Raw genomic sequence first — 27048 nt, 5'->3', positions numbered from 1 at the left:
TAAGCCATTTTGTCATCTGTCAATTTCTTTTGTAAGCTCCTTTAAGGATGAACAGCGGCTACATTATAAAAAAACAGGTTGTTAAATAAGAACATATTTTTGGTAGCCTTTGGTAGTGCTCAAACCCACCCACTTTCCCTGATGAAAAGGCATAGGACTGGTGTGCAATAGCTGCAACCCCATTCATTCCTTTTATTGTGAGGTTTTCCTCTTGTTACACCTTTCAAACCTTTTACTGTCCGTGTCCGTTTCAGTGCTGAATGACCTCCTAGGCCCCAGTGCTTGGCCTTTGGCCTAAAGTCTATATTCAATTCAGTTCACAGCTGTGCAAGTAATATGTACAGCATAGGTAATCATTGTAGGACAATAGGTGGAGAGCTGTTCAAAGTCCTTTATATTCTGTCATTGTGCCACAAGCACTAGTCTGGCTGAGACCAACTACTATAAGAGAGTTCTTTGTAATTGGTTGGTCTGTCTTATGGAGGCCTGGGAGGACCATGATAGTATTAACTCCTTATATACTTGAACTGCAACAAAAATTTTCTTTAATATGGTGTAAAAATGTGGAAAGATTTTGAATTCCTGCCATGTAAGCATCAAAACAAATGAAGCTGATAAAGCAGCCAGAACTGCAACTACTGACTTAATGATTATATAATGTTCCTAAAATGCATTGAAATCCGTAATTAGCAGAATGTATATGGAATAATGAATCTGCTTGTAATAAACTGAAATATATTAGGCCCAGTTTAGGAATTTGGAATTTATCATATGAAAAATAATAGGATATATGACGGGTTGCCCCCATGATCCAGCCCCTATTTGTGCAGAATAGGAAGTAACGCTAACAGTTAAAAAATTTTTGTGTAAATGTCCAAAATATGGTAAGACTTGAATGTCAAACTTATCAGCAAGTTTATGAAGTTTCCACATCTTCATTAAACATCTTTATTACCCCTTGATCTAGAGGCTTGTAAATCCCTTAATGACATGATATCGACTTTCAGGACAAAGCATTTATAAAACTTGTGGTATTATTATGGTAGTTGCTGCCTTTCTGTTATGCAGCCAAAAGATTGGCAGGTGGAATTTATCTTTTTCCTTCAAGGCTGGGGGATTATCACTTATAAAACCTGATGGCTTTGTCACAAAACAGAAACCTTATTTTCTCTGCCTTAAATCCTGGTGCCAGTCCCTCATCTTGGCTAGTAAATTTCCTTTGTATAATTTTATTTCCAAAAAGGAGCAGTTTCATTCATTGTCTTCTGTAAGTGCTGTTTCTCTTGTAATCCATGTATTTAGCAGTCCAGACCCTCTGAAATTATCATACAGCCATAGGTCTACACATGTAGATCGTAGATCCATTGCCTTTTCCATGCCTTACAGATTTGTATAAGGACTTGGCCTTTCCTCAGATCATATTCGGTCAGTTGGAAAACCTTTTATTTTATCGTAGGAGTCTTACACCCACAGAAAAGTAATAGCTGAGAGAGAGAGAGAAAGGAGGGGAAAGGGCATTTCATATCACATGCAGTGTTTCTGCACCCGCCAGTGTAAGCGCAACATCAACTTCAATCTTTCATTGCAGGGTCTTCATATTCTTTGGTCTCCTGGCAGCACTTTCTACAGCACTAGGAGCTTTACAGTTATTTCACACTTTAAAAGTTGTATCACACTAAGTAAGATAGGAGAAATACAAAAAAGTGTTAATGAATGTTTGTGGCCTGCATTTGCGTCCCTATGTCTTTTGCAGTTTGTGTGTGTGAATTTTGTAGAAACTTGAAATTTCATATTTTTATAATAAATGCATGCTAATTATAGTAGTACAGTAAATTATAAAAAAAACTTGTTTTAAGCACTTTTAACTTACATCATCTTTACCCTTATTTACAGTGTTCTTGACTGGGAATTTGTGTTATTTTTATTGATTTGTATGTACATATTTTTTATGATAAACAGACTAGTAAATGTACATTGTTTTTGGTATGTATGGCATACTATACTTTTTGTGTTTGTTTACATTTCTAATCCATGTGAATCATCTGGTGCTTTACATGAAAGTAATTACAAAACTCCAAAACATATTCCATTTACAGTATGTAATTATTTATGAAAAGCTCACGAATAATAAAATCTGCAAACTTGAAACTTCTGGAATTTAAGAGTATGCTGTACATGTTATGTAGTTCAAGAGAAGTTATAGGAGAAACTTAAAATTCATTTGTTCATTATGTGGAACAAACCTTTGGTCTTAATAGGCTAAATCTTCTAGTGCCAGAGGGAAATTGGTCAAAAACAAAAAAAAGTCGTAAATGCAAGGAATCTGAGGCATCTGGCAACCAAAGCATTGATGACGCAGAAGCTGGTCAGTAGCCATGCTTGTACCTCGTGACCCATTCAGTCTTTCTTCAACCTCCTTGGAAAGTGGATGTTCGCTTTTGCTCTCCCCCTTCTGAGGCAATTTCTTTGCTAAGCTGTGATTCCTTTACTGCGTTTTTTGTGTTTTTGGGTGTCTGTGTGTGTTTTGTGGTTCATTATGGATTCCTCCATCCAATCCAAGAAGTTGTGCAAGTGTCAACACATGTCCCGGCCTTCCAGGGTTCCCATGCTCTTGCTTCCGAGCTTCCACTTTGACTGACCCCCATTCAACTTCCAGTAGGTGTCATTCTAATTATTTTTAGTATAACCAATCCTTGCGGTGAAAGAACTTCTACAAGAAAAAGGAGCATTGTAGGAAGTCAACGCATCCATCTTGGGACGCTTCTGCTTCCCCTTCTTTGAGACTTACAGACTTATTCCTTCTGGCTCCTCATCCATTTATGTCTTGTCTCCTTCCTTTTCTTCCATTGATTCGTCTTTGGAAGCATTGGGAGTTGCTCAGGGTGATATGTTTTGCTTAGTGCTGCCCCCTTTCTCTCAAGGGGTGATCTGATCCCTTTGGGGAGGGAGGAGGCCGCACCATCTTGTTCCTTTGTTTCAGGGTCTGATACACTCAAGATGTTGTCCATGTGGGCGCCTACCCAGGTTTCCCTCTTTGGAGGGCCTATTGTCCCATTTCAAGTCTGCATGCCTTCCAGCAGCAGCGCCCTTAACAGTAACCCCCCCCCCCCCAACCCCCCCCTCCTCTGGCCTCCACTACTTTGGGTCACATGTGCTCCACCTAGTGTCACACCATCGTTAACTGGGCCTCATCCTGGGTCACCTTTTCCCTTGCCATCAGTGAGGTCCATTGACTCAGGCTCGGAGTCCACTGCACCTCATGATGTCACTTCCAGCGCTGTCTCTGCCCATGATGTCAGCACCAGTGACATCACTCTCTCTGCCTGTTGCCTTAATGTCACATCCAGCTACCACCATGACGTCATCTTCCACAGTTGCCAATCCATTGGAGGTTTTCTTGCAGGCTATGATGGACAAACTGGACTCTGTTTTTCAATAGATGTACAGTAGTAACCCTTAGAGGAAACGGTGTACAGTGGGCCCCTGTATTCATGTTCTCCAGATTCGCGGACTCACACATTCGTGGATATCTCTCGGGAATGTTTCCCCGCATTATTCACGGAAAATTCACCCATTCGCTGTATTTTTCTATGAGGATTATCCACAAATTCCTGGTTATTTTTTATGAATTTCATCATAAAATGCACTTTTTGTTATAAAACTATTAAAAAACCAAGTATGAAAATTTTTAGTGGTTTTTCTTGACCAACAGAATAGGCTGTTTTTAGCGTTTTTATAGGGGTTCCAAACATTTGTGGGTTCTAACTATTCCGGGGGGCTCTGGTACACATCCCCCGTGAAACCGGGGGGGACCACTGTATTTGAGAGAGGTACTGTATTACCCCCAAGAGGAAATGAGTACCCCTAAGAAGAAAGGGGATAGGTCGCTATCTTCATCTTCATCGTCCTCATTGTCATCTTCACCTTCATCCTCTCCTTTGCCTTCGTCTCCCCCTCCTCGTTCTCAAGTTAAAAGGTTGGAAGATTGAGGACTTCGTCGCTTCATCTTCTGGGAGCCTATGAGCTTTGTTGTCTTCTTCCTGTCATAGACGAAGGTCTCCCCTTCATGTACGTGGATGTGGTCCTCTCTCTTGTGTTCATGTTCCTGTGGAAGATGATCATTACCCTTCTACCTCTCAGAAGTTTCTCATCTATTCTATGCTTCCTCAACCTGTTCAAGTTCACTGTAAGGATGACAGGGCTGCAGTCAAGAAATCGAAGGTTAGAAGTTCAGATTCTTCAAGACCATCAAGATGTTCTTGTTATAAGTCTCTTTCGCAGGCTAGGTCCAGGATTTCCTTGCCTGTTTCTCATGTCCGCTTACGTGTTTCAAGTGACAGCCATAATGTTGATGGACGTGTCCCTCGTGGTGAACATGCTCCTATGGCTATTCGTGATTGTGAGAAAGGTTGTCTTTCTCCAGTTTCCAAAAAACTAGGCGTTCCTCGCCTCGTTCTCCTAGGAGGTCCTACGTTTGTCGCCCTCCTTCTAGAGTCTGTGGTCGTGACTTGTCAAGGCGAAGATATCTTGCTTCTGCTTCTCTTTCTCCCAGACAGTGTTAAGCACATTGTTTGTCGTCATGTTTCCGCATATGTGACTGACCGAGTCTGTCAGAGACAGACGTATGTACATATTTCTTTTTTTGTAGATGTGATCATTCGAGGGGAAGAGATAATATTCATCCTTTGATGAGAAGCTCTCCAGTGGCCAGAGGAAGTGACACAGATCTTTCTCTTCCTTCTATTTCTGGACTAAGAACTGCAATGCAGGATAGAGAGGACCAGGAGGTTCAGGAGTTTCTTCTTAAGAGGACTAAGACTCCATCTTCAATGGCCCCTACAAGCATAGAGGCCTTGCTTGGACCAATTCCCTCCATTTCAACAAGTCTTTGAAGCTTCTTCCCCCCTCTCTTATTTGGGTTAAGAATTATTACTCTACTAGTCTTGTACAGTTGTTGAATAGGCAGGTTAACTTGAATGTGATTTTCTGAAGCCGGGATTGACCCTGGATCAAGTTAGGGCTGAGATCCCTTTGTTAACCTTTCAAGAAGCTTCTGCTTTGGAGTCGACTGCCTCTTCTGCCTTTCAGACTGTCTCATGGCAAGACTTGTGGTTGTCAACAGGGGCTAGGATGGCTTCGTCCCATTCTGCAAGAGGATCTGTCAGTACCCCTTCTTTCATTAGGTTACTTCAATCTGGTGCAAAGGTCATTTCATACCTGGGTAATCTTAGTGCTAATTTGTGGAACACACCCCCTTTCTGAAGTGGCTCATTCTCTCGAAATGGATTCCTTGTTGTATCTGCGTAATGGAGATCTTCTAAGATCCCAGCTCCTTCTACCTTGAGATCAGTTGGAGGCTGCGATAGACAGATGGCTGGCTGACAATAACGATTGGCTTGTCCAGTACGCAGTCACTAAATCTTCGGCTCAAATTCAGTCTCACCCGCCAATTCCAAGGCAGAGTAGGCAGTCTCCTGCCAGGAAGACTTCAAAGCCACCAATTTGACTTGGGCTCCTCAACCAGCACCTACTCCAAAGAAGCAGCTGCAGCAGTGTCCCTTTCAGTCTCGCTCTTCAAGACAAGGGGGGGGGGGCCTAGAAGCAGGGGCAGGGCAGATCGTCCGTAGAGAGGGTGCCACTCCCTGCCTATTGCCACTGGTGGGGGGGGTGCCTGGCAAGTCATTGGGCTAGGTGGCAAGTACATGGAGAGGAATCGTGGGTAGTATAGGTCCTTTGGGTAAGGTATCTACTTCTGTTCAACTTCCCACCTCCTCTCTCTTGATCATCTTCTCCTGCACTTGACGTACACCTGAGGCTTGCCGAAGCACTTAGCTCTCCAGGAGGAAGTGATAAAGATGATGGGCAAGGGCACAGTGGAAAGGGTAGATCGTTCTCCTGGATTCTACAGTCGAGTTTCAGGATGGAGACACACCAACAGTCTTGGCAGCCATGAGGGGGAACAGCTTCATGCTGTCTATAGACTTGAAGGATGCCTACTTCCAGATTCCTATCCATCCTTTGTCCAGGAGATTTCTCCGCTTCAGTCTTGAGGAGCAAGTCTTCCAGTTCAAGATCCTTTGCTTTGGCTTGACAACAGCTCTGCAGGTGTTCACTGTCTTTAACTTAGTGCTGACATGGGCTCATGCTCAGGGGAATCTCTTGTTGAGATGTCTCAATGGTCACTGAACTTGGCATGTTCCATCTCAGTGGTCACTGAACTTGGCATGTTCCCGGTAGAAACTGGTTTGAGACAGAGATTGGACCGTCTTCTCCAATTTTGTCAGTCTGGGCATCATGATAAATCTGGAGAAGTCCAATTTACTTCCAGCCAGAGGATTCTTTACTTGGGAATGGTGATAGATACAGCATCATCGAGGGTTTTTCCATTGGATGAGAGGTTACAGAAATTTAGGACTGTGGATCACTCCTTCCTTTCAAGGGGAGAGCAACCAGCTCACCAGTGGCAAGTACTTCTGGGTCTCCTGTCTTCTCTCAAGAAGTTGGTCCCTCATGGGCATCTTCACATTTGATCCCTGCAGTGGAGACTGAAAGAGTTTTAGTCCCCAGGAGGAGACTCCCCTCAGCTCCAGGTCCCTCTGTTGGCAGAGGTAAGAAGCAACCTTCTGTGGTTGTTGGGCTACTAGAACCTGACAGTGGGAGTTCCTGTTCATTCACCCCCTTCAGATCTGCTCTTGTTCTTGGATGCCTCCTCTGAAGGTTGGGGTGCTCATCTCGAAGAGCTCCTGACCTGTATGGCATGGAGCTCTCAGTACAAACAGCACCACACAGAGTTGAAAGCAGCTTTCCTGGGTCTTCAGGAATTTCGAGAGAGGTTCGTGAGTCACTGTTGTTCTTGTGCCAGACAACACCACAGTGGTAACTTATGTGAACGAAGGGGGGAGCTGGTGTCTCACCCACTTCACTTGTTGACAGTCAAATTGCATCAGTAGGCAATTGACAACTTGGTGGCGCTCTTTGCCAGGTACATTCTTGGCAAGAGGAATGTGGTGGCCAACAAGCTAGGGTGTCGGAGTCTAAGTTCTAGGTACATAGTGGCCTCTGCATCAGGACATAACTGACAGGCTGTTCCATCTATGGGGAAGACCCATTTTAAACCTCGCTACTCATATCAACAGGAAGCTAGAGGTCTACTGTTCAGTGATCACAAATCCGTTCACTTTGGTGGAGGATGACCTTCATCATCCATGTGACAGTCAAGAAGTATATGCCTCCCCTCCGTTCTTCCTGATCCGTCATGTTCTAAACAGTGATGGATTCTAGCAGTCTCAGTATGACCCTGGTAGCTCCTTTGTAGCCCTAAGCAGAGTGGTTCCCGGACCTTTTGTCTCTTTTATCAGAGGTGCCAAGAGAGATTCCTCCTTGGCACAACCTTTTCTACCACCCTCCTTTGGAGAGGTACCACTAGTCAGTAGGTCCCTATCCCTTCATGGTTGGAAACTGTCCAGTATCTCTTATGAGCGAGAGGTTTTTCTCGCAGAGCAGTGACTCAGATGTTTGGCTACCTCAGGAGATCTTTGCCACCAGAGTACCAGGGCAAGATGGCAGTCTACTGTGATTGGTGTTGTCAATGGAGTTTGTCTCCACTTGCAACTTCTGATCACCAGATAGTGGACTTTTGGTCTTCCTCAGGACAGAGAAACATCGTTCTGTGTCTGCTATCAAAGGCTACAGGGCTGTCTTGGGATTAGCTCTACATCTGAAAGATGTGGACATCATTTCATCCTGGGAGATATCTTGCTGTTCAGGAGCTTTGAGAAGTCTTTTTCACCTAGGGAACTCAAACCTCCTACTTGGGACCTTACTCTGGTTCTGAGTATTTTCACCCAAGCTCCATTCGAACCACTATGTCAATCGTCAGACATGGAACTGACTTTAAAAACAGTTTTCCTTCGGGCTTTGGCTTCCTCGAAAAGAGTTGGAGAGGCCCATGGCATAGATGATGATGTAAAGCACACCTAGGTTTGGGGGTCATTAGCTTCGAATTTGTCCTGGAATTATGGCTAAGATTCAAAACCCCCTTGTTCATGATGATAGATTTGCCTCTTATTCCATTCCTTTCCTGGAGGAATGTGTTGACAACAATCCTCAAGAGTTACTGCATTGTCCGGTCAGAGTACTGTTATCATCTAAAAATTACTCACCACCTAAGGCTTTTGTCATAGTCTTTGTTAGCACAGGCCAAGCCAAGAAAAGTGTCTTGAGATACCATTTCATTTTGGCTACGTGAGGTGGCTGGGCAAGCCTACTGCTCATCCTCAAGTTCTGTCACCGATACTATGCCTGCAAGAGTGCATGACTTCAGGGGAATAAGTTCCTCCCTGGCTTTTAAGAAAAACTTGTCTGTTCATAGGATTTTGAATGCTGGTTCCTGGCTTTGGCAAACCACTTCCTTTTGCCAGAAAGATATTGCTCAGAGGTCCTTGGACATTTTTTCCTTGGGTCCAGTGGTTGCTTCCCAAACATGTTGTGTAGCTAATCCAGTGCCCCTGGCGGGACAGTTCGTATCATGCCTGAGATGATTGTGTGGAAGAGAGAATGAGTGAGATGACTGGTCTCTCTCTTTCCCTTTTTTCCTTTCTTGATTACTACGGGTGGGTTGAAGATTCGGTAGCCTTACTGTTACAACAGTTTTATTTATTTATTTATTTACATTTTTATATTTTTTTAACAACATACAAATCTGCTTTTCAGTAGCATATAGTAGTCTTCCCTGCAGCAAGGAGAGTGAGGAGTGGTGACAAACCCTCTCCTGTGGTCAACATGGTTTATTGCTTGAACAGATATAGTTCTCTTTGTCTTCCATGTATTTTCTAACCCTTCAAGATTTTGTGTCCTTGGGAATTCTACACATGAGAAATCTCCAGCTCTTCCTAAAGATAAACTGGAACAGGGAAAAATTTTCCAGACTCGGTTGTGTTGCAGGTGACATCTGAAATAAAGGAGGACCTGTCATGGTAGAGATTAGAAGACAGGCTATTAGAATGGAAGTCCCTTCTTCCTCTGAACCCCAACTTAGTACAGGCAGTCCCCGGGTTACGACGGGGTTCCGTTCTTGAGATGCGTTGTAAACCGAAAATAGTTGTAAGCCGGAACATCATAAAAAATCCTAAGAAAACCTTACTTTTAATGCTTTGGGTGCATTGAAAACTATGTAAACTGCATTCTTATTGCATTTTTTATCTCAAAAACCTTCAAATATTGATTATTTTGCATTTTTGGTGTCATATTTCTTCTGCCAGATGAGCGTTGTAGGCATCGTAACCCTGGAACGTGTCGTAACCCTGGAAATAATTTCTGATGAGTATAATTGAAAAACGCCTTGACCTCGGAATGTCATAAGCCGAACCCGTCGTAACCCAGGGACTGCTTGTATTCTATTCAGATGTGTCTGATCTAGGTTTGGGAGCTCTCCTGGGAGACATGGAATTATTGGGGACAAGGGATGCTCGACAGAGAGAGTGGCACATCAGTTTGAAAGAATTGAGTGCTATCCACTGGGGCCTGTTGGAGTTTGCGGACCTGGTCCGCAACAAAGTAGTAACTGTCCACTTGGACAATACAACAGCTCTCACCAACATCAAGAAACAGGGAGGAACGCACTTTTACTCTCTGCGAAGCAGCAAGAGCCCTGCTGTTATGGACAGATCGGAACCACACCACAATCCCAAGAAGGTTCATACAGGGGGAAATTTGACATATTTCTCCTCAAAGAGTGTTGTTTTTAGCAGAACTAGTCCCTTATGATAGGAACTCGGGATGACAACTACAGTCTAGCATAAGCCCGTTCTATGAGAGCCTGAAGTGCTTTATGGCAGGAGGAAGAATGGAGCTCTCTGCCTGGCTAGATGGTCTGGTATTTCCTAGAACCAGAATCCCAGACCAGATTTAACCCAAGATGTTACGGCAAGTATGCGTCTCGTTCTCGGATTACAACACCTTGTCATTTACACTAATGGACTTTATCTTCTGAGACTCGAATTTAAGAGGAACATTTGCCTTCTTTTAGCAAAGCTAATGACATTAGTACAACCCCTACCTCATTAGCTTTCAAAAGAGATATCTAATACATTCATTTAGCATTCTACCTACTGGTAGTATGATCGCTCATAATTTTTCATGAGTGTTAGAGAATTTTTTGAAAATTGTTAAAATATAGGCAGTACCTTGAAAATTTAATTACTGGCATGGTATTGAGAAAGAAAGTATAGGATTCCCTCCTATTGTCTGGACCTTCACCTTGTAGTGAAGGGTCAAAGTTTAGGGGAGCCAAGAGGGTACAATGAACCCAGAGCACCCGACACTAATAATGGATGGGTTGTGGTTTTTTACTTCAGTGTAGGTGACATAATAATTTGGTTGTTTTTGTTATAGTACTGTATTAGGGGCAAGGGCAAATTGTTGTCCTTGTGAGCAATTGGAATCATTCTTACAATAAGGCTCCCCCTTAAGTAGAGGCGACCCTCGGCTTTACTGTCATGCCTCTACAGGTTAAGTTGACCACCAACCAGAGGCAGTCTCTATTGCAAGCTCTCTTATCTAACAAGGAACATCAAGCATTGTTTCATTGCTAACAGCTTAACATTTAACTCATTACATGACGTAATGTTTTAGAGTAGAATATGTCCATATATCCCACCTCTTTTCAATGTGGGACTCTGCTATATAATTACTGGGTAAGTTGCATAATTAAGAATGGTGTTTTATAATAAAACACGGTTTTAATTATACTCGCCCAGTAATTATATGATCAAACCCCTTCCTCCTCCCCGCTGAAGGACATAAGCATAAACGGAATGAGCTAATCTGCTGTGTCGTTCCTAACCTTTTTGGTGTTGCTACTGCGAAATTTGGATCTATACTGCTGCGAATAACAGAAACTATAGCTAAGCTATGTTTACTGGGTAAGTATAATTAAAACCTTGTTTTATTATAAAAACACCATACACTATTTACTCTCGGTGGAGTGAGTTTTGGATACCCATTTATCTAACCTCTCACAGGCTTAGACCCTCTTCTTAAAATTCCTTTTTCTAGGAAGAGTGGTCAGTTTAGGATTCTTGTACCTCCCTTCGAGTATGAGTCTGTTCTATTGTTAAGACCAAAGGTTTGTTCTGCCACATATGAACAAATTACAAATTTTGAATTGATTTGTATTTTTCTTAGCCAACAAACTTGAGGTCTTAACATTGACTACTTATCTCTAGCCACCCCTCTTGTAATCCTGGGTTGAAAGGAAGACTATATGCATCTCGGGGTTCAAGCGTGGTTACTGACCAGCTTCCACCCTATCTATGCATTAGATGCCAAATGCTACAGATTCCTTGCATACACAATTTTTTTTTTCCAACAGGTTTTCAGCTGGCACCAGAAGATTTATCTTGTTATTAAGACCTCAGGTTTGTTAGCCATGAAAAATTCAAATTAATACAAAATTTGTCATATTTTTAAAACTACAGTTGTATATCCTTTACATTTCCCCAAGCAAAGTCACTGGAAAGTTATATATAAAAAGCTGTACAGTGGTCCCCCCGTATTTGCGGGGGCTGCGTACCAGACCCCCCCGTGAATAGTTAGAACCCGCAAATGTTTGGAACCCCTATAAAAATGCTAAAAACAGCCTATTTTGTTAGTTAAAACTCAAGAAAAACCACTAAAAATTTTCATACTTGGTTTTTTTAATAGTTTTATCACAAAAAGTGCATTTTATGATGAAATTGATAAAAAAAAAACCAGGAATTTGTGGATATTTCTCATAGAAAAATACCGCGAATGCGCGAATTTTCCGTGAATAATGCGGGGAAACGTTCCCGAGAGAAATCCGCGAATGTGTGAGTGAGTCCGCGAATGAGGAGAACGCGAATACGGGGAGCCCACTGTATATGGTGTTGTGCATGTTAGTTATATGTTAGTTTTGTAGAGCATTGGACAGGTTGAGTTTTAAGTTTGAATTCAAGCCTATTAATTATGTGTCATGATGGAAAAGATATTGATGCAGTTTAGTGCGTATTTATTTTGATATATTTTAAAATATAGTGGAACCCAGCTTATTTAAACAAAAGTTATTCCTTTGTTAAAATGAAAATATTCTTTATTTGAACACAGAAAGCACGTGATCTTTGTGTGTGAAGTTTCTAGTTGTATAAAATAGTGAAGATTTGAAAGGTAGGAAGATATGGAGAGATGTTTGGTGGAGGATGATGCTTTTGATAAATGTAGGGATAACGGTGGGAAAGAAGAAGAATGGTACAAAATTAAGATTTTTTAAAAATAAAAACACAATATGATCTTTGATTCCTCTGTTGTAATCTGGCTATCCAGTACACTTTCTGATAGTTGCATATAATGCAGTGCTTGTGCCATGTAATTTTAACCAGTGAACTCAGGTTTTGTGTTAGTAGGGACACTTCCCTTCATTAGGTTCTTGTTTTAAATAGCATTTCAATGCTGTACTGTAGGGAAGATATTTTTGTGAAGGAAAAGCAGACAAATTTTAGGTTCTTCGAAATTTAACTATGTATTATTCAGGACTTTCAGGAAAGAGTATTCTGCTTTTACAGTCAGTATTACAATATATGAATTCAGGAGATAATTAAAATTCTATTGGTTAATTCAAATAGGTGAATTTTTGAAAAAGCAGTTTTATATGAAATTTATATTACATTGTATGTATCCATTTTCATCTTTGGTCATTTCCTTTTGTAGCTTTAAAAGTATGAGAGATTAAATCTGTATAGTATTATGAAAGGACCAAGTAAAGAATGGGTGTGACATGCAGTATAATGTATGATAAAAAATGTATTATATTATGTTTTCAGTTATCCATACAAGTTGTCTTGGGTTCAAATACAAATTTTGCATCAAGGTAATTGGCCCCTAACAGCTAGCCATGTTTACCATTCATAAAATTTTGCCTCCAGGATGAATTGATAATCCTGTTAACATAGGATTGGCTATTGCATAAAATTTTAAAATGAACACATGGTAGCATATGTATGGAAATATTTGAGAATGTGGTATTTACTGGTAGCACTTATTTAAATGAGCAAGATCTAGTAAATTTGATAAGTTAAGAAAGTGAAAATTTTTAAGTACTACAAAGGCTGTCAGGTGTACAAAGTGCATCCATTTTGTAACCCTGTATGTATTGATATGAGTAATCTCTATCAAAGACCCTAGGTTCACATTTAGAATTTTGAGGTACACCCATAGACTTAATGCTTTATTTTTTCATCCTCACTTACTAAGCAAACTCATTTTAGCCAAAACAGTGATAGCAAGGGTAGTATCTTTTATGTAATAGTTTGAGATACCTCTTGAATGGCTCTCCTTCCCAGGAGAATTATTTTGTCACCTCTTAAGGTAGTAGTTTTTATATGTAAATTATATATCATGCCTTATAGAAAACCGCTCATTGTCTTTTCTCATGAGGTTCTGTAACTTTTGTATGGGAAGTTCAACATATTTTTTTCTTGGAGAAATGATTGTGGTTGTTAAGAATTAAGTTTAAGTATTGGATATTGTATTGATTACTGAAATATAGATTTAATTTCCTTGGTAAGGTTTTTTAACAATATAACTACTTGAATATTCAGCATTCACATGGAAGCTCTTTTGCCAGAGAAAATTGCTCTTCATATGTCATTTGAATAGGAAAACTGACTTTTACTGAATATCAGTGTACAGTAATGATATCCAAAGTAGCATTAAGAATTACATCAAAGTATACCTATGGCCTTTGATAAAACATTTATCTTATTATTCCTGTTTGATGACTAACTTCTGGTCAATTATGCTGTAGGTCTAAAATGAAGACAATTGTGAGATGTTTGAACTAGGTATACCCAAAGAGTGGATCTCTGGAAGCTGCTGCGAGGAATCATGTATCTCTCTCTCTCTCTCTCTCTCTCTCTCTCTCTCTCTCTCTCTCTCTATCTTCTCTCTTCTCTCTCTCTCTCTCTCTATCTCTCTCTCTCTCATCTCTCCTCTCTCTCTCTCTCTCTCTCTCTCTCTCTCTCTCTCTCTCCTCTCATTGCATTTGCTGCAGGTTCTAGATTGTGCCTACCTGTCAACAACATTATTTGGGACAAATCTTTCACACTTTTAAAATTTTAGTTCTTGTCAGAATTCTCTATGCCACCATTGTGTGTAAGTGCTTTTTGGTACAGTAATACCTCAGTCTTATGTGATTTGAGTTGCGTGAATTCACAATGCAGTGTTCCCCCCTTTCTATCCGCAGTACTAAACCCCCCTGCGAATAGCTAGAATCTGCAGGCAGTTGAAACCCCTATATAAAAATGCTCAAAACTCTTTACTATTTAATTAGTTAAAACTCAAGAAAACCCAACTAAAAATGTTATATACCTGGTTTTTTTATAGTTTTATCACGAAAAGTGCGTGTGAGGTACACTGACGGCACTACCCCCTTACAGGGATTTTCAGGTTTTGGTAATTCTGTTTGCTTTCACTCGTACTGTTGTTCATCATAGCTACGAAGCAATTCGTGTTTCCTCAGTGCATTTGATGATGAAACTGATAAAAAAACAGGAATTTGTGGATATGATGAAATTAAAAAAAAAACAGGAATTTGTGGATATTTCTCATAGAAAGATACCGCAATTACACATATTTCCGGAGAAAAATGGGTACATATGTTCCGAAGAGACATCCGCGAATGTTGATACGTAAATATGAATAAGGGGGATCCATTGTAGCACGAACTTTTCATTGGAACCCAACTAATTATCATGTATGAGTATTTCACAGACACACGAATCCAAACTCAACATTTTCAAATCCTGGAGAAACCCTGCCAAGGTGTTATTTAAATTTTTTATGAAATAAGTTTTCAAGCTTTTATGTGTAAATTAAATAGCATTCATCTTATTGAGATGAAAGAAGTTTTATGGTACACACATACTAAATATTTAGTACGTATATACCGTAAAAATTCTCTCATCTCAGTAAGAGAGAGAGAGAAAGAGATAGAGTTATTCTTACTTAAAAATGAAATGGAAAGATTATTTCTTTAAAATACCATCACGAATTTTGTAATTACAGTTATTTATTAATATTTTCAAATGATAATAATAATAATAATAATAATAATAATAATAATAATAATAATAATAATAATAATATGATGATGATAATATAACTTATAACAAAAGGACAGTTCTAAAGAATTCTTTCCCTCATCTTTCTTTTTAACTCCACCAGAAGCTCAAAGTCCAGAACTGTCAAATATGCCAAGTAATGTGACAGGAGGGAGAGTGTTGCTAGATTAGCAATCAATGATTTTTACGTAATTCTCTCTCTCTCTCTCTCTCTCTCTCTCTCTCTCTCTCTCTCTCCTCTCTCTCTGCATATGTAATCTTCAAACACTCCTCTATTTTTACCAACCATTTATTTTTTTATGTATTAAGCTAAATTTTAAAGGGAATTACAGTAACTATTATTCCATTTAAAAGTTACCCTAATACTTACAAACTCTCTCTCTCTCTCTCTCTCTCTCTCTCTCTCGTTAGTTAGCGGGGAGCATAGATAATTTTTAACTGATCCATTTTTACCTTTACCTCTTAGGACTATAATTGAATGTTCTAAAACAGACACAAAACTAAGAGCTGTATTAGTCCAAATAAAAAGCTCTGTTTTTTCATGAAAAGGAATTCCTGAAACAAAAGAGAATGAAAATAAAGAATTTCTTAAAAGTGATTGAGAAGACTTCTAAGAATAGATTGGTCAGTCGGAAGGGGGAAGGAAGAGAGAACTATGTTGTATTTATATAATTTTCACACACTCCTGTATTTTTACCAAACATTTATTTCTTTTTTATGGGTAATGTAATAAGTTAACTTTTAAATGAAATTACAGTAACTTTAATTTAATTTAAAAGGTAGCTTAACCCTTAAACGCCAAAGGGGTAATCGTCTTCCGTGTGCCGAGGTGGTCTCAGAGTGAGCGCAGAAGCGGAAAAAATATTTTTTTCAAAAAATCATAGCGTGCTTAGTATGCAAGATTAAGAGTTCATTTTTTGGCTCCCATTTTTTGTCATTGCCTGAAGTTTAGTATGCAACCATCAGAAATTAAAAAATTATCATTATCATATATAAATAATGCGATATATGATAGCGCGAAAACAAAATTTCATATATAATTGTATTCAAATCGCGCTATGCGCAAAACAGTTAAAGGTAACGAGTTAATTTTTTTTTTCGTTGTAATGTACACTAAATTGCGATCATTTTGGTATATAACACATTGTAAAACGATAAAAGTAACACAGAGAAAATATTATCACAATATAATGCATTAATTCGTAACTTGCGGACGTAAACAAATATTGTTTTCAAAAATTCACCATAAATCTAAATATTGTCCTAGAGACTTCCAATTTCTTTCAAAATGAAGACAAAGGATTGAATATTACTATACTGTAAGAGTATTAGCTTACAATTGCAGTTTTCGACCATATCTGACGAGTTAAATTGACCGAATGTCGAATTTTTTTATATATTTTTTATATGCAATTATTTCGGAAATTAGAAAAGCTACAACCTTCAAATATTTTTTGTTTTATTCTACATAAAATTGCGCACATTTTCATATATAAAACTCTATGAAATGCCTAATATGAAATCGAGCAAATATTCCGAGAATGGGATCTACGCATTTCGGAGATTTGTGGCGGAGAATCGGCGCGCGGAGGGAAGGAAAGTTTTTTTTTAAATTCACCATAAATCTAAATATTGTGCTAGAGACTTAAAATTTATTTCAAGATGAAGATAAATGACTGAATATTACTAGACTGTAAGAGTTTTAGCTTACAATTGCGTTTTTCGACCATTTTGGTAGAGTCAAAGTTGACCGAACATGGTTTTTTTCTATTTATCGTGATTTATATGCAAATATTTCAAAAATGAGAAAAGCTACATCCTTCAATTATTTATTATTGTATTCTACATGAAATTGCGCACATTTTCATATATAAAACTTTATGTAACGGCTAATTTAAAATGGTGCAAACATTACCACAATCGCACGTATGATTTTTTCGAAAGAGTTACCGCGCGGACGTAAAGAAAATTTTATTTTTTTCATAAATTCACCATAAATCGAAATATTGTGCTAGAGACTTCCAATTTGTTGTAAAATGAAGGTAAATGATTTAATATTACTAGAATATAAGCGTTTTAGCTTACAATTGCGTTTTTCGACCATTTCGGTAGAGTCAAAGTTGACCGAAGGTTGAAAATTTGTCACATCATTTTTTATATGAAAATATTTCAAAATTGATAAAAGCTACAACCATGGGTTTATTTAGTTGTATTGTGCATGAAATTGCGCAAATTTCCACATATAAAACTTTATGTAACGGCTAATTTTAAAATGGTGCAAACATTACCACAATCGCATGTATGATTTTTTTCGGAAGAGTTACCGCGCGGACGTAAGGAAAACGTTTTTTCATAAATTCACCATAAATCGAAATATTGTGCTAGAGACTTCCAATTAGTTGCAAAATGAAGGTAAATGATTGAATATTACTAAAATATAAGAGTTTTAGCTCACAATTGCGTTTTTCGACCATTTCGGTAGTCAAAGTTGACCGAAGGTTGAAATTTTGGCACTTATCGTGATTTATATGAAAATATCTCAAAACTGATAAAAGCTACAATCATGAGTATTTTGTTGTTGTATTCTACAAAAATGCGCACATTTTCATATATAATACTCCATGTAACGGCTAATTTAAAATGGTACAAAAATTATGTCAAAGTGACGAAATAATTTCCGAGATGTGTCACATATACATTTTAGTGCGGCAAGAAAGAAATTAGCGCTTGCGCGCCTGCATAACGATTGTAAACGAAACAAAACCTTGATCCGTGAACTCCCAGCATCCCTCAAGGCGCACGATTCAAGAGTTTTTGGCTGGTAGGCCTAAAAGTATTTTTCCGCGAATTTTTAAAAAACTTTTGTATGTCGACGTAAAATATGTCCAGTCGGCACCCGAGAGACAAAAAATGTCGACGTAAAATACATCCAGTTGGCGTTTAAGGGTTAATATTTAGGGAGGATGATTAGGGTCATATTTTGTGTTCAAATTCTACAAGTAAGCATTTTTTAGCATTTTTAGAGACCATGCCAAACTAGGGCAAAAATTCCCCTTGCACCAAGGGGTCTGAAACCTAACCTTGCATAAGTTCTGGGTATTACTGTATTTCATGGTCTGGCTGTTTACTGCTATCACAGTATGTACTGTACATTTGTTTTTCCTAGGATGCCTTCCCTTGGAATCAAGTCAAAGAACATCAGGTTCAGTAGGAATGATTACTGTGATAGCAGAATTTTTGAGGAGATACATACGGTTTGTGCTAGCTACAGTGGTAAAAAGTTTGATCTGGAGAGTAGAAGTGAGGAAGTAGCAATTTTAGGGGGACTTTATGGTTACTATAGGAAGAGCAGGGAAGCAGATACATTATGAAAGCAACTAGTTAGGTCAGGTCACCAAGCTGTCATTTCTCAGCCTTCTCCAGGTCCTTCGCTTGTAGTTCTTCTCACTCGATCTAGGCTTTTTCTTTATAAGTGCTTTATTTAGTACCGAGACTTTCTCTTTAGCCCTGCCTTCCATTCCCCTCTCGGTTCAGGAAAAGCATATTGAGAAGTTAGAAATAAATTAGGATCCATTCCAGGTGTTAGTGCCCTCTTCCATCTGTAGCCTGATCCTAGGACTGCCTTGTGACAGTTGGAAGAGTCCTCTGTCAGGGAACCAGGTCAGTTCTCATGGTGATGTGGTCTGTGCCCTCAGTCACCTGAGGGACCCCAGACTGATAGTTAAGTCAACCAACTTGTAAGTAGTATTTGAAGAGAGTTTTCAAATCGAATTTTCTACTAAATGCATTACCTCTGAAGGTTAGACAAATAATTATCCAAATTAAGAAAATAAGGGTAAATTATACTCTGGGAAAGCAAATATGAGGAAGGTATCTAATAATAATAAAAGATATTGAGAGAATTATGTTGCTTTCCTGTGATTTTAGAGTTTTAGTTCACCCTGTGATGAATGGTAATTTAAAAAATGTGGCAGAAAAGTGGAAATGGGATCTGGGGTTGTCATTAAAAGTAGTTGGTCAAGTAACACTTTCTAAACCAAACATTTCATTCTTCAGTACCAGTTCTTTTATACACTACATATGATGCTTTTATCTGTAAGTTAGCAGCAAAAAGGTGAATTTGAAAGAGGCTTAGATATGATGAGGATAAGTCTCATTTTATTAGATTCTTATGCACTATTCTCTTATTTTCAGGCATCACTCGACTATTTTGTACCTATTCGTGTACGGGGAGGATCACAAAAGAAGGCAGCAGGATACCAAGCAGACCTAGTGTGCCTCACTCCCTGGGTTGATGGAGAACCACCAGGTTCCATAAGTGCGTTGTCTATCAACTCATCATATGGCTTGTAAGTTTTTAAGTGAGTTTACTGTTAACTGTAGCTGCAAGAATGAAATTGGCTTCATTCTTATTTATGATGAAAACTTGAAATGAGCACCACAGATTTAAAGTAAGACTATGTATTGAAGAAACAGAAAAGTGTGCCATAAAAATATTATAATGTCTGAAGAGGTGTCAATAGGAAAGGATAGGAGTACGTAGTACTTTCTTGTTCTTTGTCTAGCCATCTACTGGGTCTGGGACAATGTGCATGGGATTTTCGCATGATAGCAAATATGTTGATGGTTGTGAAAGTGGAGAGTATGTGAAGTAATGTCACTTGTACAATTTACAAAGTCAGTACTGTAATGCCAGAAGAAAGGACAAAGCCAGGGGATAATGTAAATCTATATGAAAATAAAAGTTGTAATTCTACTCTTGAAAATTTGTCAACTCCAGAATTAGCAGATGTAGAATAATCAGAGATTGCAAGTCTTCACAAAAGCAATTAGTATAAGTTTCAAATTACATATACTGCATATGCTATTTCCACTAGCATGTTATCTTCCATTCTTTTGATGTGACCAAAAATTCTGCAGATGCTCTGATTCAACCCCTCACCTAAGCTAATCCTTTTACAGGTTTGGAATCTACACTTTTTATCCTTTCATTTCGTCTTGTGGCACATTTACTGCAGAAACAATTCATTGCAAGAAATTCAACTTTTTACCTTTCAGTTATATTCAAGATTGGCGTTTGACTTCATAACTTCCATCCTTGGGTTCCAGACATCCCAGTCCTCTTAAATATCTAGTGCTCACACACCATGGTGACGTTCGTTCTGTCTCCTTCTCTGTGACACACATAATCCCTCATTCTACCATTATCTGTTTCCTTTATTCTACCTAATTCTCTCTTTCTCTGCTTTCCATGTTCCCTCATGGCCTTTCTCTAACTTATTTATTTTCAACTTTCTCTTCTAGCAAACACTTTCACCAGCTTATTTTCCCAACAAATTAGCACATACAGTAGCACCTTTGTCGAATGTTTCTTATGTCAAACATTCCGTTTTTCAAATGAAATTTTTGAGAAAATTTTGTATCATTTGTAGAACAAATGCCTGTACTTTGAACTGATCGATTATCTTAATTATACTTACATTCGACGGCCTACTGCATCCTACAAGGAGAACTGTATTAACATGTTTATTCATTTAAATACATAGTATAATGATAACCACATTAGCCAAAATTAATTAAAGAATAAAGCATTTGAATATAAAATTTAATATAGAATATGTACAAAATCATTCATTACCATGGTGATGTCAAGCACAGTTGACTTGAGACTGAACAAGGGAGCATTCATATGTTGAGGAGAGGAGGAGAAGAGAGAGTTAAAATATTACTGCATGAATGTAAAAGCAATAACAATTCACATGAAAAAAGGTAATTTCACAATAAGTTTAATAGTGATAAAATATGAAAACAATCAAATGCAATACAGAAACAATAAAATGTCTTAATTGAGCCAGTGTTCGGTTCGCGGTGCGCCGAGTGAGACAGTATACTAGTTTAACCAACCATATTCAACAAAATAGTAAGTGAAAGAACAAAGCTTTTCACAATAAAATTTAGCATAAACAATTAGTATGTAAAATCATTTGTCATTGCGGTGATGCACAGCTAACTTGAGATAAAGGGGAGCATTTATATTTTTCAGGAATAATGAATGAATGGTTTTATAAGTTATCAGGCATCGTGATATTGTTGAGGAGAGAAGAAGAGACAATAAAATCTTTACTATAATATGTACGTTAAAGAACTACCAATTCACATAAGATTAAACAACGATAAATTGAATATAATAATAAAACATGAAAAAGTCAAATCCAATACAGTAATAAAAAAAAAAAAAAAGTCTTACTTGAGCCAGTGTTTGGTGCACTGAGTGAGACGATAGAGAGGAGAGGTGAGCGAAGACACGGCTCTGCTTCCTACTGACTTGCCAGCTGGGTGGGGATGATTATTCACCCATTTCTTTCACTTACACTCAATTTGCTCAAATCACTTCTTTTCATTGCAGTAAAATACCTATCTAGTGACTATTGCTTTTTAAAAATTTTTACCACTGTAAAAGGAACTCTTCTCCATAATAAACACACTGGCACCGTGTTCAACTTCTGCATGCCTTCGAATGTTTGTTTAAATGACTTCCTTGTGAACAGTTATTTAATCCCTCTTTCATTTTCTTGCATTCTTGACTTATTATTTATTTGTTTGCAAAATCCTCATGCATATTTTAAATACATATTGCTGTTTGCCAACAGTAAGTTGATGTTTTGTGGCATAATTAATCTCTTTCATGTACTTAAGATCTAAGCGTAAATACATCAACAATCATACGTGCTGATTGCTCTCTCTCTCTCTCTCTCTCTCTCTCTCTCTCTCTCTCTCTCTCTCTCTCTCTCTCTCTCTCTCTCTCTCTCTCTCTCTCTCTCTCTCAGACACAATTGGACACACGCACACACTATGGATTCCTTTGATTATCCTTGTAAAATGTGAATAAAATGGATTTTGTTATCAACCTTTGCCTACTGCGACCATTTCGGTTTCCTCAGATGGTTCCCGTCTCTCCTTTTCCCATCCCCCAGCTGGCCATGTACCATTTTCACCAAACAATTCATTAATCGTACAGGGAAACAAAATTTTACTTCAAATAACATACTGTTTTATTACTTTACACTCTCAATTCAACTTCTGAACACTTTGATAGTAAAAAGTGAAAAGGGGGACTTTTTGGGTTTGGCTGAAACAAATTGTCTCGATTCTTTTTATTTCTTACAGGGATATTTGTTTCATATTTCAAACAAATTGTATTCTGGGACAGATTAAGTTAAAAGTGTGAGGCACTACTGTATATGGAGGTCATGACTAAGGAAGAGGGTTCCCTGATGATGGAAATGTTTTACTGCAGAAGGTTTTATCCTTGTATAGACAATCCAGTGACAAGGCTTATATTAAAGAGGAAACCAAGCCATCTGCAGCCAGTAGGCAATGGTTAAGTTGAACTTGAAAACCATTTAAATTACAGAAGCTGCATCTGCCAACAAAGAGTAAAAACATTAAAATTACAGAAGCAGCATCTGCCCAACATGAAGGTCACAACACATTTCCTATAGAGGTCAAAAAATAGTTTTAAGACAGAGGCTGGGTGTTTTGGAACAAAAGGCCTAGCATTGCAGGTGCCAGTCCTGAAAGCATGGAAGGACAGGCCATGTGGCAACATAGTAGTAAAACATACGATCAAGCTTGGTATTGCGTACCTAGCAAAAAATCCTCACACTGAGGAACAAAAAGCTAATGAAGAACAGAAACAGTTAGTTTTTTTGTTTACTGGCAAGAAACTGTAAGCGTCTGTAGAATGTATCATGGATGATGGCTGAATAAGGATAGAGATGAGTAACAGAATAGGTGAAGAAAGGAAGATAATAGTGTGTATACAAGATGGGGAATAGATATGAAGTGTGTATGGAAACCAAGATAGGAATATTATTTGTGATGAATCTTACCTACTGTTAAAGTTAGCTATATCTCCTCGCCAATTAGGTGAGTCGGCATTCAAACAAAAAATCAAATGGCTGCCTGGATGACTGTCTAGTGTACAGTTCTCCACCAGGTGTGTTTAGAATGTTTTAGATGGTCAGAATTTTCCTTGCCGCCATTGCAGTTAGAGGATTGTTGCTATTCTGTGAAGTTTGTCTGTATTACACCTGTTTACGGTATTGTGATTTCATTTTCCTGGGATATCTTCCACCGGAAGCAAAACCAATAACATCAGGCTGTGTAGGAATGATTTTGGCATAAGCAAGATGTTGAAATTTGAAGTAGATCAACATTCGGATTGTACCAGTTGCAAGGGTACAGTGTGTGATCTTGGAACTGGATATGAAGAATGTAGGGCTTTGCTCTGAGAAATTTATGCCTGTATATGTCAGATTTAGGAAAGAGGGAAACTGATAGATTGCGAAAGCAATGATTGACTTCCTTAATAGCTCTTCCTTCTGCTCCCCATTTGTTTCAGGAAAAGTGTATCGAGAAGTTAGAACATAACATTAAACCTAATTTTAGTTCTAATACAAGTTGAACTGAGTTTGTGACAGGAACGTTCCGAATCCTTCCAAAGTGTGTGCACTTTTTTTTGCATTCCCCTGTTAGAAGTAAGGTGTTGGTGCTCTCGTCTGTACATAACCCGAGCCTAGGACTGCCCTGCGACAGTTGGTAGTGTCCGCTGCCAGGGAACCAGGTCAGTTCTCATGTCGATGGAGGTTCTGTGCCCTCCAATACCTACTTCGCCCTTTTCACGGTCTGAATCTTGTTTAAAGCATTCGCCTAAGGACCACTTTGGTAAACATTAATCCTTGCTCCGTAGGTGTATTCTGACATCGTCAACACCAAGTCTGAGGTGTTAGCATGCATAGGATTAATGAAAGTATATAATATAGGTATAGACAATTTTATTGAGATGATGATGATGTGTGTGTAGCGAGTTTTACACATTCCGGTATTATGGTCACTCATTCAACTGTTTATCTGATCACTCATGTTTTGGTTATTCTAAATTCTCGTCTGCTAACTTATTCCTCTTTCTTCATAGTGCTTGTGTTCGTTCTTGTCTGCTTTTACTTCGGCTGTTGGCAAATCTCTTACTACTGCCTCGATTAATGTATCTCTTTCAAGTCTACACTGTCTATAGTATCTAAGGTTCTCTCCAAGTTAGATATTATTCTAGCTTCAGAGCTTTCAAATGATGTTTTGTATAGGAATGCTTTCAAGTATGTACGTTTGCTTTCGGATGAGGCAGGAGAGTTGTGTAACTCTTCTCCCACCACCTCCCAATCTTCCCCATTTTCTTGCACCCTGTTTTCTTTCCCTCAGTTTGCTCGTGCCGATGTAGTTGACTTGTGCGGACTTAGCCGAGTCCTGCCTCCTGAGTCGCTTAAGACTCTTCCTTTCATCGAGTCGTGGGGGGTGCAATACTGCACTAGGTGGCTGTCGCCTCCAATCGACAAGTGTCGATTTTTGTCACCAAGGGTTGCGAAGAAAGAGCAATCTTTGAGCTCTTTTATTTACATCCCATCAGCAGCTGTCTCTTGTCACCCGCTGGTGGAAGAAGAGTTTGAAATGAAGTTGGAGGAACTCGTTCGGTCTGGTCGGAGTTAGTTGCAACATTATGCTTCATTGTATCCTCATTTAGTTAAAGAAAGAGGCCACATAGAGAATATGTCTTGCTTGTCTTAGCGTATTTTGGCTTCCTCTAAATATTGGAAAAGAGAACCAACACTTTTCTCCTATTAGAGCGCATTTTGTAACTTTTCTCGTACTCGGACGCACAAATTTCCCTTTAGGTCTGTCCGCCTTGGCTTGTCGTCTTGTTTCTTACAAAGTCGTGGAGAGCCGAAGACCAACTCTGTGATACAGACATTTATTGGCGCCTTAACCGTCTTTAGTAGGAGGTTCAGTTTTTTTCTCTTTCCTTTGGGGAAACAAGTTTGAGACTGACAGACATGCTGATGGAGTTTCAATCTAGCTTGTTGAATTATTACCTTTTACTTAGTAGCTACGTTGTCTTGTCGAAGCGTCAGCTGAGAGAAGTGGAGGCTCCAACCCAGCGAGTTTGTAAAGCCAGCTTTTAGGGTTTGTCGCCAGCAGGAGTTTAGCGAAGAAGACAGTTAACTCATTTCTGATGCTGCAGGGTAATGTCCTCATGCTTATACTCACTCACTTCCTGTCTGGTTATGCAGCTCGGGTTAAGGCGATAAGGAGTATCTATTGGTAGTCTTGTTTTATACCTTTCATGGATAAGTGCAGACCTCACATTCTGGGATATGGACAGTTGCAACCTCCTAACATGCATGGAGAGACGTGGGACCAGTACCTTACATGGTGGAGATGGTGAAAGGCAGTGGGAATTCTTTTTGGGTTGTCCTCCACTGGTTTCATCTCCCTCTTATAGCTTCCTTTGTCTTCTTCAGCAGTATCTCTCATAAGTCTCTCTTTTTACTAGGAGGTTGTATATAGAGGGAATGATGGTCCAAGGGTAATTCTTTGGGACAAGTTCCATAAGCAATTGGAGATATTCGTAAGACATGTGGAGACTGAATAACAGGATGTATCTGCCCACATACTTTTTGGTTTTAAAGCATGGTTTTAGTGCTTTCCAAAGAACGGTCAGACTTGTGGTACACATGCAGAATGTATACCACTTACCAATACATCCTCAGTCATGCAAGTTCCTTTAAGATGTGTTTACAAGAAGGTATTGCTGTTCTGTGCACTTTGTTGGGTTAGCGTGCAGCCCTCTATAAGTTTTGTCAGGGACTTTGTTGCCCATTGTTGGATAGTGTCAACTTTAGGAGCAAGAGATACTTCTACTGAATCAGTGATTCAAGTTGTCCAACTCTGTTAACAGTATTTCAAAGGCCAAGGACCTCTTGCTTCTTCTGGCCCATTTCTGTGCCATTATATTTTTAATTGTCTGTATCCCCATTCTTATCTAGTGATGTGGGATGATAATTATGCATGCTTCATGAAAAATTTTAGGCCTGTAGGAAACTTCCTATATGGCAAGGGCTTTTCCTTATTAGGAAACATGGCCTCACTGGGGATTTTTTCAGATAATCATGCTAAATTAATGTACAGTTTCATAGTAAGAATTATGACTTGCAAATAACATTAGTTAAATTTGTAAGTAATCCAGAACCATCTTTGGCTCCAGGACTGTAGGAGAGACTGCAACCAAGAATTGCCCATTTTGTTCTTAAACCAAAGTCCAGATTTTGATCTTTTCCCTTTGTCATGCAACAGAGAGAGTTTAACTAGTGTCATTGCTCTTTCATGCAACATAGAATGTTCAACACTTTTTAGATGTCAGAGCAGTGGAAAAAGCATAAGGATGCTTAGCAGGTTTATTCTTGGTCAGAAAAGGGATTTTGACAAAGGAAAAATCTATTTCTGGGTGATTGGTTCGTGTCGCCCTGTGAAACCCACCCTGTTCTTGCATTCCCACCCTGCAGGCCAAGATGGACATCTCTTCAAAGGATGGCCACTAGAGGTGCTGCGCTCCGCTTGGTGTCGGTATTAGTAGTAGTAGCGGGCGCATCACCCATTGGGATCGGCTCTCTCAGGTGGGGATTTTGAGGTGGAATGTCTAAATGGCAAGTGGTTCGTGGTAGTGATCTCACTCGCCCCTGTTACCATACCGACACTTCTTTTATAGAGTGAGCGAGTCAGTTTTACTGACATTTTCTTGATTTTATTTTTTCTCTGGTAATTATTAGGTTATTTACCTAGAAATAATGAAGTTAAGGATTATTTCACAGGGCGACACGAACCAATCACCCAGAAATAGATTTTTCCTTCGTCAAAATCCCTTTTCTGGGCTCAGTTCGTGTCGGCCTGTGAAATAGTACCAGAGAAACAGACAAGATGACAATGAAGGTTCAAATAAAACAAGAAATAAAATAAAAGTAGACTATAATATAAGTGAATCAAAAAATTAGTTACATGATAACAGTATAAGCTTACTTAAAAC

At 38.9% G+C, this 27048-nt stretch overlaps 1 protein-coding gene across 5 annotated transcripts in view; it reads left to right on the top strand.

Annotated features, from left to right (window-relative positions):
• LOC135220913 (syntaxin-binding protein 5-like) overlaps positions 1-27048 on the top strand; it is a 1025750-nt gene that overhangs the window by 569587 nt on the left and 429115 nt on the right. For all 5 annotated transcript variants that reach the window (XM_064258544.1, XM_064258545.1, XM_064258543.1 and 2 more), the window contains exon 12: positions 19329-19483. In XM_064258544.1, coding sequence (XP_064114614.1) covers positions 19329-19483 — 155 coding nt within the window. The remainder of the gene's footprint in view (positions 1-19328; positions 19484-27048) is intronic.

The sequence above is a fragment of the Macrobrachium nipponense genome, chromosome 2, assembly GCF_015104395.2.
Source record: "Macrobrachium nipponense isolate FS-2020 chromosome 2, ASM1510439v2, whole genome shotgun sequence".
NCBI classification, from domain to species: Eukaryota; Metazoa; Arthropoda; class Malacostraca; order Decapoda; family Palaemonidae; genus Macrobrachium; species Macrobrachium nipponense.
Note: the sequence above shows the minus strand (reverse complement) of the source record. Positions and strands in the feature narration are given on the sequence as shown.